The 15,609-nt window shown below is 53.6% G+C and overlaps 5 protein-coding genes across 5 annotated transcripts; 2 read left to right on the top strand and 3 right to left on the bottom strand.

Annotated features, from left to right (window-relative positions):
- Nucleotides 1-186: 186 nt before the first annotated feature.
- On the bottom strand, nt 187-2,155 carry CCOS01_12226 (uncharacterized protein; the record flags this gene model as incomplete). The annotated part of the gene is made up of 2 exons (XM_060460375.1): nt 187-1,956; nt 2,084-2,155. 2 exons carry the CDS (start codon nt 2,153-2,155, stop codon nt 187-189), a joined length of 1,842 nt encoding a protein of 613 aa, XP_060309318.1.
- A 621-nt stretch (nt 2,156-2,776) lies between these two features.
- On the bottom strand, nt 2,777-3,028 carry CCOS01_12225 (uncharacterized protein; the record flags this gene model as incomplete). Its single annotated transcript, XM_060460374.1, has 1 exon — nt 2,777-3,028. The coding sequence occupies one exon, from the start codon at nt 3,026-3,028 to the stop codon at nt 2,777-2,779; it is 252 nt and encodes an 83-aa protein (XP_060309317.1).
- A 3,531-nt stretch (nt 3,029-6,559) lies between these two features.
- On the top strand, nt 6,560-6,775 carry CCOS01_12224 (pisatin demethylase; the record flags this gene model as incomplete). The annotated part of the gene is made up of 2 exons (XM_060460373.1): nt 6,560-6,586; nt 6,653-6,775. The coding sequence occupies 2 exons, from the start codon at nt 6,560-6,562 to the stop codon at nt 6,773-6,775; spliced, it is 150 nt and encodes a 49-aa protein (XP_060309316.1).
- A 704-nt stretch (nt 6,776-7,479) lies between these two features.
- Nucleotides 7,480-10,108, bottom strand: CCOS01_12223 (fungal specific transcription factor; the record flags this gene model as incomplete). The annotated part of the gene is made up of 6 exons (XM_060460372.1): nt 7,480-8,035; nt 8,098-8,348; nt 8,421-8,858; nt 8,913-9,208; nt 9,259-9,746; nt 9,798-10,108. 6 exons carry the CDS (start codon nt 10,106-10,108, stop codon nt 7,480-7,482), a joined length of 2,340 nt encoding a protein of 779 aa, XP_060309315.1.
- A 1,085-nt stretch (nt 10,109-11,193) lies between these two features.
- Nucleotides 11,194-15,540, top strand: CCOS01_12222 (ATP-binding cassette sub-family B member 5; the record flags this gene model as incomplete). Its single annotated transcript, XM_060460371.1, has 11 exons — nt 11,194-11,295; nt 11,354-11,541; nt 11,597-12,253; nt 12,306-12,585; nt 12,638-12,784; nt 12,848-13,589; nt 13,640-13,809; nt 13,861-14,390; nt 14,444-14,559; nt 14,615-14,805; nt 14,857-15,540. The coding sequence occupies 11 exons, from the start codon at nt 11,194-11,196 to the stop codon at nt 15,538-15,540; spliced, it is 3,807 nt and encodes a 1,268-aa protein (XP_060309314.1).
- Between the last annotated feature and the right edge of the window lie 69 nt (nt 15,541-15,609).

Here is a 15,609-nt window from a genome sequence, read left to right as displayed (position 1 = left end):
ACAAATATATCATCAACATAGCTGCATGAAAGCAACATTACTCAATTTTTGTAAGGTACGACTATAGCTATGAACACGCATTACATATCCCATATCCACAAAGTGTCGTGTGAACGTTAATTTTCATGAATTACACATTAAACAAAAGCTCGCTTGAACGTCCATTAAGCATGCGCATGGCTCGTATCAGAGCAGAGCAGCAACCACGACACCAGCGGCTGCGGCCATGATGCCGGAGCCAAGACGCTCAGCAGCGTTGGTGACCTGAACTGGTCCGGTGGTGGTCTTGCTGGGCGAGGCGACGGGCGTCGTGGCAGCGGGAGGAGGGGTACCAGCAGGAGGAGTTCCGGCAGGAGGTGCAGAAGGTGTGCCAGCCGGAGGGGGAACGGGAGTACCGGCGGGAGGGGTGCCAGCGGGTGGGGCAGGGTGAGTGCTCGCTGGCGGCGCGGGAGGAGTGCCAGCCGGGGGAGTACCAGCAGGAGGCGCCGGGTGGGTGCTGGCGGGAGGAGCAGGAGGGGTTCCGGCAGGAGGGGTGCCAGCGGGCGGCGGAGGAGGCGGGCTGCTGGGCGCGGGGTGCACAGTGGTGAAAGTGTGAGGCACGCTCTCGGTGACAGGGCAGATGGTGGTGGAGACAGGAATAGTCTCGGTGGTGGTGTGAGGACCCTCGGGGCAGTTGGGAGTATCAGGAGGGCACTTGGTGATGGTGTGGACCCTGGTAGTGTAAACCGTGGAAGTCGTCCAGGTCGTTGGTGGAGGAGCTGGGTGGGTGGGAACAGGCTTTGTAGACTCCTCGGTAACGGGGCAGATGGTCGTCGAGACGGCGATTGTCTTGGTTGTGGTAACAGGCGTGTGAGGGCAGTTTGTGACGCCGGGGGGGCATCTCGTCACGGTCTCGACAGTCGTAGTGTAGACGGTGGAAGTCGTCAGCTTGCTGGTGCGAGTCTTGGTGTGAGGAGGCTTCTCGGTTGTCGTGTTGGCGTAGGGGGTGGTCGTGGGAGGAGGAGGGACCCAGGTGGAAGACTTGCTGGGGTGAGAGTGATGGCTCTTGGTCGTGCTCTCTCCCTTGGTGCTGCTAACGGCAGTCTCGGTGGTACAATCCTCAGTTGTAGTAGGAGGGGGAGGAGGAGGGGCATGAGTCGTGGGGGGCTTGCTTGAGTGTGAGTGTTGGCTCTTGGTGCTCACGGTCGTCTCGGTGGTGCAATCCTCCGTGGAAGTGGGAGGGGGGGGAGGGACGTGAGTCGTAGGGGGTTTACTAGAGTGTGAATGATGGCTCTTGGTGCTCACTGTCGTCTCAGTGGTGCAGTCTTCAGTCGTCGTGCTGTGGCCCTTGGTGCTGCTAACAGCAGTCGAGGAGGTAGTGCAGTCCTCACTTGACGTAGAGGTGCTGTGGACCTTGGTCGAGCTGACAACTGTAGACAAAGTAGTGCAGTCCTCCGATGAAGTGGTTGTGCTGTGGACTTTGGTGCTGCTGACGACGGTGGAAGAGGTAGTGCAATCCTCGGACGAGGTGGAGGTGCTGTGCTCCTTGGTCGAGCTTACAGCTGTTGACGATGTAGTGCAGTCCTCAGAGGAGGTGGAGGTGCTGTGAGCCTTGGTGCTGCTGACCCAGGTGGACGATGTGCTCGTCTCAGAAGTGACGGGAGTTGAGGATGAGTGCTCCTTGGAAGACCAAGTAGTCTTGGTTGCCTCAGTGGTACTGACGGTGGTCGGGAGGGCGGGAGTGCTGGTAGTCCACGGGGCCGAGGTGCTGGTGGTGGGAGGAGCCGTGGTGCTTAAGCTGTAGGTGATGCAGGAGCAGGCAGAGGAGACAGCCTTGACATCTCCACCACAGTTGTTGAAGTCGGTGGGAATAGCAGCGGCAGCAGTGGTGGTTCCGTGGAGGAACTCGACACAGAAACCTTTGGCCTCCTCGGCGAAGCGTTCGTCAATGAGGTTGCGGTAGCACCCATCGTGTTCCTGTAATGGGTTAATGGAGAGTTCTCATCAATTGTATAGTTCATCCCGTGAAGCAGTGACTGAATAAGACGAAATAGGCAATATGATATGGTGTAGTCAAAGTAGACAGGGGTATGAGGAGACGTACACAATAGGGGTATTCCCAAGCATTGACGGACGCCAGGGCAATGGCGCCCAGTCCCATGTAAAGGCCGCGCATATTGAATCTTGTTCTTTTGGAAGCGAATGACAGTGACTTTGAAAGTCTACTAGTTGATTGGAGCGAGAGGACGATTTACTCGTAGCGACCGTGGGTAAGGAGAGAAAGAGGAGACACGAACCATAGTCTCGGCGCGGCGAAGGGGACTTTATCAGAACGTAGACGAGGGTGTGGATGGTTGCCGGTTGCTGGAGGTTACGTCGGGCCACGGCGGGGAGTGATGCATCCATCACCCATCACCCATCCATCCCACCAGGGCGGGCTGGCTAGCAGAATACGAGCTGGAGCCGCAGCACGGCTCGTGGATGATCTCTTGGTCGCCTTTCACCCATGTTCCCACCCAGCCATCGCACGAGATGAGGCACCATGTCGATATGCAAGGTAACAGTAGTGCCCTTGCTGTCAGGCCGGGCTACATCATGGCCATGGCATAGCTGCCAGTAAGCAGAAGGTTGCGCCGGTGGTCTACTAGCGAGCCCAAGGCCACTCACACCACGTAGGGCGAGTTCAAGGTTGACCAGTCACCGGTCAACCGTCGGTGATTCTGTCGAGTTTGGGTACATGGCGTATAGGCGATGGTGGCGTCCGTCAGCTCGTACCGATGGCTAGTGTGATGTTCTATCATGACTTAGACGGACCAGGAATACAGCACTCGTCGAAGACGGGCGAAAGTTGACGGCGAGATATGGTCGCCATGGTGAAGGAAACCACCCGGAGAAAGCCGGGTCTGTCAGAGACGGGAGTGACTCTGGATTGGAAGCAGTGCTCGAGAAGTGAAGGGCCCGGTGTTCCAGTGATGATCTCAGAGGGTGGAGATGGCACCAGGAACACGGTGGATAACTTGCTGGAAGAATCTGGAGGATCTTCAAGCATAAGGAGAAGCGGAGTTCGATGGAGCAAGGTTGTCGAGTTGATAACCCTTGCGTTGCTCCGGTCATTGGACGGTTGTTTCGACGTTTGTCGACGGCGCATCGGCCAGGTCCACAAGAGGCAGTCGAAAGTGGAGTTGATGGGTAAAGTTTCTTTGTAGGCTTGCAAAGTCTGTTTCTTTTCTTCCGCTGGCCGCCTCCAACGGTGCGGTTCGACGGCGTGGATGGCGTACAGTAGACGGGTGGACTCGAGGTTGGAATGACAACTCGCGTGGGAAGAAGACCGGCGGAAAATCCAAAAAGGTCCCATCTTCCTGCCTTCCCAAGTTTCCCCCTGCCTCATGGCTTTCGCTTAGCGTGCTCTAGCCAGGGGTAGCCTAGCCTATCGGATGACCGAGACGACCGATCAGAGCCAATCAGTGACAGCCTTAGCCAGATTGGGACGGACATGTGGGGCATCGTCAGCTCTATCCGGTGGGGCACTCGCTGCCTCGCTGGGCAACTGCCAACTCCAGGAAAGCATCGCGCCTTCCTTGTTGTATAGGAGGGCACAGCTCGGCTAACACGGAAGTTGCCAACTGAGATGTTCTTGCCATCTACCTTGGGCACCATGTTTCTTTTTTTCTACACAATTCTTCGAGACTTTGTGCGTCTGCCTACGTCCTGGGAAAGTTAGGTAAGATCGGTACGTGTCTTGAATTTATGCAACCTGGAAGTGCGCTCTTGCATTCGCAGCCGGGTCTCCTTTCGCTTCCCCAAGGCTTCTTATTCTCCCGCCCGCATTCCTCGACGCTTGACTTTCCACTTCGCATGAGCTCGACCCAGGTAGCTTACCATGGATACTCAGCATGGTATTCAAGCTTAATGCTAGTCATTCTTATACGATGGGACAACAATCACCAGCTTCCAACCCCTACCCCTCCGTCAGGTGCTGGGCTGGCTCGCCGTTTCTTCCACCGCTAATCCCAATCAGGACACGACAACAGCGTGCTCTCAACTTTTCACTTTGGCCTCACGAACGCTCCCTTCTCGCTCAACTTACGAAAAGACCGAATTACGGCCATGGCCTAAGAAAAGAAACCAAGCTTGAGGCGTTTTGACACCCTGGCCGCGCCTAATGCACAACGCTGCACTCCGTCGCCTTACTCGCCCGCCCTTTTCCGTCTTGTCTTCCTTGCAGCTCGCCGCTTGCTAGCTCGCTGTTCCCCTCACGCCGCCGCATCATGCGTTGCTAGGAGGGTTGCTACAACGCCTGTTGTCTTTTGCTCACTCGACGACCTCATTGGAAAAGATCTTTTATCATAGCGAGATGACGATGGACGCCCATGAGGTAATTTCGCGCGGATTTCCACCCTCCCATCCCACCATCTCCTAATACTTACCCGCCTAGAGTATTGCTACTCACACTTGACTTTTCTCCGCAGACTGTCGGCACTTTACAGCATCATCCCACCATCTCTGGCACGTAGGCTGCCTGGCAAGGTCCGTCGTCGGCTGCCTTCGCCCGACCAACCACCTGGCTGAGTCACCTTATTGCGGCACAGCGCTGCGTCGTCACATCGTCGCTTGACCTAAATCTCACGATGGATACGAGAATCCCCTCACTTCCGGCGAGGGCCGCGGGGTTCCCGCCACTCTGCATCGCATCGCTTCGCCCCAGTGCTGACCGACCTTCGTCAACCAAAACAAGCTTTTGACCTTCACACCTGCAGTAAATCGAAGCGTTCTCACGACGATACTCACCGCAAGTCGACCGTGCCTTCGATGAAGTTCCACGGCCGGTCGATTCTCTATGTGGTCCCAGTTGCACGTACGTCGTTAGTTGCCAGACATGCTATCGCGCTAGTCTGGCTGAGATCTGGGGAAGTTGAGCGGCACAACATCCCATCCCATCACCTGTTCCACGACCAAGTCCAAAAACGTCGATCAACCCTCACCTAACCCTCGCACGTGATTCTCGTTCATGGAACTCCTATCGAAGAGACAATCGGCCGCTGGTCCAGGTACCTAGGTGTGTGGTGGCCGAGTACTGTAGTTTACTTCAGCTGGCAGCTTGGCAATCAAGCCACTCCCTTGCACCCGCAGACAGGCGCAACGTTGCTTCACGTTGAGCCACCACGACGCCGCTTGAGGGGACTGCGCACAGCCAGGTAGGTCTCTCAATGCAAGCATAGGTGAAGTCTTGGAACAGGGTCCTTGGTCGACATGCAACTCTTTTCAACTGGACTGCATAGGTTTGGATCATCGACTGAGACTTCTTCATGGACGCGCCCAGCTTCCCTTCCCTCTAAGTTGGCTTCTGCGATCCCTCGGACCCGCCGGCAAACACGAAGTACAGCTAGGAAACGCTTCCTTCGCATTCATGTTGCAGCCTATTCTTCGGGTACCTCGGCTTCTTCAACTCTACCCTCCAACTTGCTTTTTTTCGAATCAGACCATTGTGCTGGACTCGTCTCGTGACGTCAAGTCCCCCCCCCCCCTTGTTTCACCGGTCACGGTCCACTACGCTAAATCGCCTCGGCCCCGCGGGATTTCCTCCGTGAGTGCTAGGCGGACCAAGATCAAGAGGCCCCGAAGCCTTCGATTATTTAGCTTCTGTCGATTGGCCACTCACAACACGACACTCTAGTGATACAAAACGCGCTGCCATTGATAGTGTCTCCCGAACGTTTGGCTCTACTTCGCTAGCTGGACGTCGATGTATGCATCTCGATCTGTTGATTGGGCCTCGTCTAAGTCAACTAAGGCGGTATTCGCCTTTTTTTTTTCTTTTTAGTTATCGACATCAACGAACTCGTATCCACAGCCTTCAGCTATGATCTAGCAGAGTTAACCAGAGGTGGCTGCTACAGAGAGGGAGAGACACAACGGGTGGTGCAGGAAAGCTAGGACTAGATTCAACGCTACAGTCCCCATTTGCGATCGATGACTCTAGCCCATTCGCGATCGTTGTCGGAGCAAGAGTTGGTTTTACTCCAGAAGCGTCAAAACTGGAAAAATGGCAGCCACATTTGACATTCAAAAAGGAGTCAGTTATCGGTAAGCGATAAGATATCCAGTGGTCCTGGTGTCGCGAATGACGAAGTGAAATGAATACGTGTTGAATACAAGAAGTCTTCAAGGAACTTTTTCTATTATAAACCCGTATATACTTATAACGCGTCGTGTAGAGATTGAACGCCCTTAGCTTACCTAGCTTGTTATTAAACAAGTAAAAGTGCGAAAGAAACGTTTTCTCTAGGCTATCATTAAGGAAGGCTTGCGTATTTATTTATCGGTTATACGCTAAATGTCGAAAGAAGTCCCCAGAGGCGGCGATACTTTTAGAAGCGTATACCTGCTGGAGTGAACTCGCGTTAGATACGCGGCGCAGGGGACTTTTTGCTAGGCCGAAGTCTGGGGATAGGATATAGACGAGTCTTGACTGGGCCGATGGCTTGAGGTAGATATGGAGAGATTGAAGTTGATGGAAGGAACGCTCGAAATTATGGTTGGGCATGGGAAATGGAAATATCGGGGGAGGAACGTGGCGATGATGGAACTGCAGGAGGTCTTCATCGAGGTATGTTCCTGTCACAATCTGGCGCGTGTGGCTCGTGCGAAGACAATGTGCTGACGCTCAAGGTAGTTGCTGCGAATGTATGATCTGGTCCTGTGTGAACCGACGAAGCCGTGGAAGTCATTGAATTACGGGATGTTCCTGCAGTCTCAGTTCTGGATCGAGGCATATGCCATAAGAGAACACGTATAATGCGGAGACCGTGGGGAGAGTGTCGCACCCTTGGCTATCGTTGGTCTCTACAGACGAACATAGATAGCGGCAGGGAATGTTTGCACTGCGGCTCGTTTCCAATCTAGCAATGAAATGATGTCTGCGTCAATGCCTGTCTCATTTTTTCGACTTTAAATGGGCACCAGCTAGGCCAAACAGGACTGGGGATATGAGAATCGAGAACAGTGCTGTGTGACACTTTAGCACTGTCCATGCACGGTTGGCCAGCCAGGCTTGGACAGATCGTATTGAACAGATCGAAGGAGTCGTCCTGACATTCCCTACCAAATGGCCTGGTATGTCGAGCGACGGAACAACTGCGCCGGTTGAGCTTCATCAATTGAGGGTCAGATAGTCGGAGAAGACGTAGCGTGCATGTCCAATTGCGTCCTTCTCAAGAAGTAATTAGTTAGTGAGCGGCGCATTGAGAATGGGCGCGAGAACGTCTGCAAGTGCCAAAGAAGACAAAATGGCGGTTGAGTAGGAGAAGGAGCGGTCAAATACCACAAGCATGGAAGAAGAACAGAAGCTCGAGGAGGCAAACAGCCATTCCGTGCATCGAGCCGGCAAAGCACGACACCGGCGGGAGGCTGCAGAAAGACTCCCAGACCATCCTGTCCGCTTTTGACCCCTGGCCAAACGAAGATGCAGACGAAAAGAAGGAGTCGGGATTCCATCCAGCCTCAGAAATAGCTGTCTTCCAATGCCCTGATCATTTGATTGTTCATGTAAAGCCAGTTTCCCAGCTGCGTTCCCTGTTGGTCGACCTCCATACCAAGATCTCCGGGCATCGTGAACGACCCCCCGGACATCCAGCTACTTCCAATATTTTGCCCATCGAATGCGGCGTCCAGGCAAACCTGAGACTCTTCCGTGGAAGGAAACTCCGTTTGAGGTCCATCTTGCGTGCCCAATCCCTGACCTGTCAGTGCTACATTTTGGTGGACGGAGGACGGCGTCATCAGTGATGTTGCAGCAGCAGTCGCCCAGACGCCGGCACTAGGGTCAAGTGTCTGAGGCGACTCGTTTGTCTTCATCTTGATATAGCTGCAGGCAACGTCGTACAAAACCTGAAAGAGGCGAATCTCCTTTTTGACACCTGTGGAGAAGTCGTCGGCTAATAACGACTGAAGAGAGCCAATGAGCCCGCCTAGACGTTGGAGATCTGCTTCGTTGCACGTCTCGATTACATGGCAGAAGAGAACTGTGAACGGCACGAATGGAGATTGCAAGAGAGCCCTAGTTGCAAACAGTGTCAGCCTCGTCCGCCAGGGAGTTGTGTTGGGGTGATCAGAGAGTACCAATTCACGTAAGTCTCAAGAAAGTCTTCGTCTAGTTCATGTATTATCGCCATGCACTTTTGGTGTTCTTCGAGGGCTTGGCGGGCGGTCGCAATGCACTCCTTTCCGAAGACGGTGCCCTCACCTTGCTCTGCTGGGATGGCGCGGTATATAAGACAGAAGAGCGATAAGTGAGTCAATCTTTGAGTGCTAACGAAAGCTTCGTAAAACAACTCCCCGACGGCACCTTTCATTGCTTGAATATACCGTTTCTGTAGCGTTGTAAGATCTACCCGTACCTTGAAGAGTCGGGAAGCTGGAGCATTAGATGCGAAATCACTTACATCTTCTGGAGAAACCTTGGTCGTATGCGCCCCTAACTCAGAAGCCAGACGTCTTGCTTTGGCCACCCTGACTGACTGAGGTTGAATTAAGGCAGCGGGGCTGTAGATCTGATCATATACCATGCCCTGTAGTCGGGCTAGCTCCGTCCACTTCTGTAATTGGCCAAAGATAGCCTGCTCGGACCTTGAATTAATGGCCATGGGCGGGACGGTGATGTCATTGTCGCGTATGGTCGAGGATCGACCAAGCCGGAGAGAGAGCGCCTTCTCATGGACATATATCAACCAGAACAACTTGAGTTTCTCCCTCTTAACTTCAGGATCGTCATTGATCATAGTGACGATACTATGCATGCCGAGGGTCTGGCTCATGTGGCTGGCTGTGGCTATGAAATTCCATGCCGCAGAGGGTTTGCAGACATCGAGGCAGTACGTTGCCTGTAGAGCGTATTAGCGGTGACAGGTGATGAGTTGTGTAGTGCATGCACGTACAGCCAATGTCATCGCATAGGTAGTGTCCATGGTCGAGGGTAGATGGAATGGCAGACTCGAAAGGACAGTCTCGAGATTGGCTCGACACATGGTGGCTTGCTCAGTGTAGTCTGCTTTCTTGTCTGGGTCTGTTGTGACATTCTTGCACTCCAGGAAGAGCCAATAAAGGCCTGCGTTGACAATTATAAGATCTGCATGGGCTGCATATCCAGGAGAATACACCTTGAGAAAGTAATCTGTGAAGGCAGACACTGAACTCGCTTCATGGTTCCAGAAGAACTTTACACGACGATGCTCTGCATGAGTATTAGTGTACTGTAGTTACCTTGTTTATGGATATGTGTACCTTTGGCCAGTCTAAGACAAGCGAATGCGGATTGCACAGGGGGCATAGGAAGATCGCGGAGACCCTGGCCCGGCTCGAGGGTTCTGGCATGGGGATAGAGGTATTCGGGCTCTTGCTCCCTCTTTTGGTTTCCGATGGTGCGACTCATAGTGTCCAGGACCGAAGCCATCTCACCAGTGATATCAACCGACGGCTTGTTGCTGACGGCATCTCGGAGAAACCTGTCCGCGAAGGCAGCCTGGGCTGACAGTGATGATTCCCCCTCGTATTCAAGTTTTGGTGTCAAGATTTTGCCATTGTCGCCGCTAGCTGGTGAAGGTACAGTCAGATTTCCTGCCGTGCTGTTGTGAGCAGATGCAGGGCTCACAGATGACGATGAGCGATAGGATTTGGTGGATGAGTTTTGTGGCTGAGACCGGCTGTCTGCATCTCCCAGAGCATGGCCGAGTTCTTCGAGCTTCTTTGCTATGAAGTCAATCTTTCTTTCACTGTTTCCTTGGTTAATCAGACGTCATCTTGAAAGGTCGCTCATCACATACTAGACTTCCGAAATGAAGATTCTTTGTCGTCGTTCTTTGGGCCTTTGCCTCTCGGGATACGTACACGGTGCGTCTATGCGAAGACAATAGGCACACGGATGTCGGCGATCGCATCGCACTTTGCGACGGCGACATCGATCACACTTGATCAGGAAAGTCAGCACACCATGAGCATGACCTTGGAAGGCGTGAGGAGATTTTACGGATATTTTAGACAGTGGAATCTCATCATCTTCATTTTCTTCGTTGTCATCATGGGCCTGATCCATGGCTTCGTGCAAGGTGCTCGCGGTCCCGGGGTCTGCGTCCATATTGTCATCCAGCGCAAGTGCAGACGATTCCAGCGGATTGGGTCGATGTCAGTGCGGGTGCAGCACGAAGGCGCCGTTGAGATGAACGCGAAAAGAGATGATGGTAGGAGGCGGAGCTGTTGTTGGTCAGGGAGGCGCAGCAAAGGTGCGGAGCGGAGCTCGCTTCCAGCAGCTTGCGATTGGTCGAGCGATGCGATTCGTAACTTGCGACGAATTGAGTTATGCAATACGCAAAGCGAGAGCAAGAACGGGAGAAATAAGGTACGCCTTTCTGCACCAGTGAATCTCTTGCCAGAGGCAGAGAGATAGGCGGACGGTTGGACGGGGCGTACGAGCTGCCCGCGGGACCCGGTTCTCGGGGTTTCTGGGTCTTTAGGCCCCGATATTCATCTCGAAATGACACCTGAAATGACGCGCAGGTCTCAGAGTTGGGTAAATTCTGGCTTTCTCCTGATCCACGTTGTCGAGGTAGCTGAAAACGTCGTGTTCTGTGGGTTTTCTGGGGCAGGGGGTGCGGTCGAGGACTCTTGGATTCCCGCACTCCGCGGTTGACAAGCGCATGGCAGGCGCATGGCAGGCGCATGGCAGGTGCGCGGGCAAGGGGTCTTGGCGTCCCGCCCTACCGGCGCCCCAGTGCGGGACGGAAGGCGCTGGGCCACCGGCGCAATCGATCTGCGTGTGAACCTAGACCGGCCCGGGGCGGGGTCGGCCTCCTTTCTCTGCCTGCCGCCCATTTCGGCAGGCGAAGCCATGATTAGGTTTGTTTTGAGACGCGAGCTTCGTATTTTAGAAAGAGCCTCCAGCGCTGCTTTTTTTCCGAGCCGTGCGTGAAGGAAGCTTTCCCTGCCCTGTCTTCGTCTCAGTCTTTCCCTTTTCTGCATCTACTACGCGGCAGCGGGCAACAACACCATCCTTATACTTTGCTCGCCCCGTCTGAACCTCGCACCTTTCATCCCTTTCTGATCTCGTCTGCTCCTTCCCACACTTTCTAAGTACATAAACCTTGTGTCTCCTCCCCCCTCTCCCACCGGCCTGCTGCTCTTGCTCGATACTCGCATTTCTTCGCGAGCCGCAGATCAAGCACGATGGAGAAGGCGGATGTCTCCTCGAGCTCTGCATCCGCCGAATCAGCAAAGATCTCGAACAAAACCGACGGCAAGACGACGACAGGTTTCGGGGGATTTCTGGTGCGGCGCTCTTTTTATGGGATGGGACTGGTAGGCAGACGGACTAACACCGTGGCAGAGAGTCTTCAAGTATGGAGAACCGATCGACTATGCCCTCGAGGCAGTCGGCATTCTTGCTGCCATCGCTTCTGGCGTGGCCCTGGCGATGATGAACCTGATTATTGGTGGTATGATGAACCTGATGAGCGACTTCTCATCCATCACGGCAGACCCTGATAAGTTCATGGCCAAAGTCAGCAAGAACGCGTACGGAACCTGTGCAACGCGTCCTGATTCTAAAAGTTATCTGACTATTTCTCAGACTCTATTTCGTTTACATTGGCATCGCCCGATTCGCCACGACTTACGTCTACTCCGCACTCTTCACCTACGTCGCCTTCAAGCTTACCCGCAACGTTCGACGAACATACCTCCAGGCCGCCTTGAGCCAAGAAATCAGCTTCTTCGATCACGGAACTGCTGGCTCTATCGCGATGCAAGCCACTACGAACGGGAAACTGATTCAATCCGGAATCGCTGAGAAGCTCGGCCTTTTCTTCTCCTCCATCTCTACATTCGTCGCCGCCTTCATCATTGCTTTCGTCAGCCAGTGGAAGCTGACTCTAATCATCAGCTGTATTGTGCCGGCGATTATTGTGGTCAGCGGAGGAATGGCAGCTCTCGACTCAGGGCTCGAGACGAAGATCCTCCAGATCAACGCAGAGGCAGGAACCTATGCCGAAAGCGCTCTTGGAAGCATTCGCGCTATCAAAGCTTTCAGCCTTGAATCCCGCATCATGCACAAGTACAGCTCCTACCTTGGCAACTCTCGTGCTATTGGGGCGAAGAAAAGTCCCATCTACGGTGTCATGTTCGGCTGGCAGTACTTCATCGTTTATGCAGGCATGGCCTTGGCGTTTTGGCAAGGAATCGCCATGATAGCTCGCAAGGAGGTGGACGGTGTTGGCACAGTATTCACGTAAGTTTCCCGCGAATCGACGGTTTCCTTCTGCTAACCGCGATTTCTGCAGAGTTCTCTTCTCGGTCATTATCGCCTCAACATCCATCAACGGTATCGCTCCTCACATAATGGCGTTCAGTCGCGCGGCAACCTCTGCTTCTGAACTTTTCGCCTTGATCGATAGGCACTCCGAGATCAACCCCTTCGACGAAACCGGCAAGGTCCCTGACACCGTATCCGGCCACATCAACATCCGAGGGCTTACCTTCAGCTATCCTACACGACCCGACACTCGAGTTCTGCAAGATTACTCTCTCAGCATTCCCGCTGGCAAGGTCACAGCTCTCGTGGTATGTTTTGCGGTCCCTCGAATGTCAGAATCCCACACTAAGTCCAACGCAGGGAACCAGTGGCTCTGGTAAAAGCACCATTATCGGCCTCCTGGAGAGATGGTATGACCCCGCCTCCGGTTCTATTCACCTCGATGGAACCGATATCCGTGACTTGAGTCTCGGCTGGCTACGCACCACTATGAGACTAGTTCAACAGGTACGGCAAGGCCCACGATAGACATCAGTGTACCCGGGGGTGTCAAGTGCTGACCAGCCACAGGAACCTGTTCTCTTCAACGGCACGGTCTTTGAGAACATTATCAATGGTCTAGTTGGAACCCCTTGGGAGATGGCTTCGAAGGAAGACCAGATGGAGCGCGTGAGACAAGCTGCTAAGATTGCGTTCGCTGATGAGTTCATCACCAACCTCCCCGAAGGCTACGACACACGCATCGGCGAGCGAGGTGGGTTATTGTCTGGCGGCCAAAAGCAACGCATTGCTATCGCTCGAAGTGTCATCTCTGAGCCAAAGATTCTTCTGCTCGACGAAGCGACGAGTGCCCTGGACCCTCACGCCGAAGGCATTGTACAACAAGCCCTAGACAGCGCCTCGAAAGACCGGACGACAGTGGTCATTGCCCACAAGCTTGCCACAATTCGCAACGCAGACAACATCGTGGTCATGTCCAAAGGAAGGATTGTTGAGCAAGGAAAGCATGATGAGTTGGTGGCACTCAATGGAACCTACGCGAAGCTGGTCAAGGCTCAAGACCTGTCTATCAAGGAGAAGAGCAGCCATGATAACAGCTCTGAGGACGACTCGACCGAGGCGGCTGAGCCTATTCAATCGCTCGCCAAGTACGACACCGAAGTCGCCCAGCGTCTCACTTCGTTCAAGAACATGGAAGACTTCAAACTCTACAAGCAGACTGGATTGGTCCACACAATCGGTAAACTGATTCGTTCAACTCCGGAGCTTAGGATATGGTACGGAACGGTTTTCATCGTGTGTATACTGGGAGGTGAGTTGAGCTTAGCGAAGAAGCATCGGCATGAGCTAATTCAGCATCAGCTGCTGTTTACCCTGGACAGACGCTTCTGTTGTCCAAGGTCATGGATGTCTTCTCGTCACCGGATATGGTCAAGAGCGGTGAATTTGTTGCCTTGATGTACTTCGTCATGTCAATCGGCACCATCATTGTGTATTTCATCATGGGATGGGCGACGAACATTATCGCTCAGGTAGGCTTCTTTGGTTTGTTCTGTTTCGCATCGAGTCACTAACTCCTTTAGACCCTCAGCCAGAAAGTCCGCAAAGGTCTCCTGGGCGGTATGCTCAAGCAAGATCTTCGCTTTTTCGACAGAGCAGAGAACACGGTCGGCGCGCTCAACAGTCGCATCGACTCAATGGCCCAAGCTGTGCTCGAACTGATGGGCTTCAATGTCGCCCTCGTCTTTCTTTCCTTTTTCAACGTGGTCGCTAGCAGCATCCTTGCTATCGCAATCTCCTGGAAGCTCGGCCTTGTCGGTGTCTTCGCCGGTATGCCTCCGCTGCTTGGTGCAGGCTTTGCTCGTATCCGCATCGAGACAAAGCTAGACTCCAAGGTGGACGAGAAGTTTTCGAAGAGTGCCTCTCTAGCATCCGAAACTGTCAATGCAATCCGAACGGTCTCATCGCTAGCGATAGAGAAAAGTGTCATCAGGAGATACACCGCCGAGCTGGACCACGCCATCTCCAGCTCGACCATGCCTCTTTTCAACATGATGATCTGGTTCGCCCTTACTCAATCCATTGAGTTTTTTATTCTGGCGCTTGGCTTTTGGTGAGCACACTACTGTTCTCGCCCTCCCGTCTGCTTTTAGACTAACAAATCAGGTGGGGATCTAAACTCGTTTCTCAGGGAGAGGTCTCATTCTCTCAATTCATTGTTTCCTTCATGGGTGTCTTCTTTTCAGGACAAGCCGCAGGCATGATCTTCAGCTTTTCCAGCAGTAAGTACCAGTACCCGATGGGGATCTTCGATTACTGACCGCATGGCACCATCAGGCTTCACCAAAGCAAACGCTGCTGCAAACTACTACTTCTGGCTCACGAGTCTCGAGCCAACGATCCAGGACACAGATGACAATCAGGAGAAGGGCCCATCGAATGGCTGTAGCTCCATTGACTTTGAAAACGTCCAGTTTTCATACCCCTTGGCCCCAGACAGCCGCGTTCTCAAGGGTGTTTCTCTCACAGTGAGTCTTTCCATCTGCTCGAGATGGTCCAGCTCAACTAACAACCGTCAGATCGACCGCGGCCAATTTGTGGCATTTGTGGGTGCTTCTGGTTGCGGCAAAAGTACAATGATCTCACTGCTCGAACGCTTCTATGACCCGACTAGCGGGGCCATCACCATCGACAACTCCGCTCCCCTCACGGCCATCTCTCCTCGCCTCTATCGCAACAAACTCGCTTTAGTCCAACAAGAACCCACTCTCTTCCCCGGCAGCATTCGGGAGAACATCGCAGCCGGAATGGATATTGGTCCTGAAGAACAAGTCGACGATGCCGTAATTGAAGAAGCATGTCGGGCTGCCAATGCATGGGACTTTGTGAGCTCTCTTCCCGAAGGTCTCAACACGCCGTGTGGTCAAGGAGGCAACCAGCTTTCAGGAGGACAGAGACAACGCATCGCTATCGCTAGAGCGCTGGTCAGGAATCCCAGCGTCATTCTACTGGATGAAGCCACCAGTGCCTTGGACACGGAGTCGGAGAAGGTGGTTCAAAAGGCTTTGATGGAGGCAGCCGCAACGGGGGATCGCATCACCATCGCGGTGGCGCACCGCCTCTCGACGGTCCGTGATGCCAATCGGATTTGCGTCTTCTACGGCGGGCGCATTGTGGAATCGGGTACCCATAATGAACTGATTGAGCAGGGAGGCATGTACAAAAAGATGTGTGAGGCCCAGAGTCTGGATAGAGCGGCTTAGACGTGGATGTGAACGAACGTGAGTCCGAGTTCGGCGCGGCGATTTTCGTCATCTGCATGGCATGGCGAG

This window comes from Colletotrichum costaricense (assembly GCF_030867565.1).
Source record: "Colletotrichum costaricense strain IMI 309622 chromosome Unknown Scaffold_14.1, whole genome shotgun sequence".
Taxonomy (NCBI): Eukaryota; Fungi; Ascomycota; class Sordariomycetes; order Glomerellales; family Glomerellaceae; genus Colletotrichum; species Colletotrichum costaricense.
Note: the sequence above shows the minus strand (reverse complement) of the source record. Positions and strands in the feature narration are given on the sequence as shown.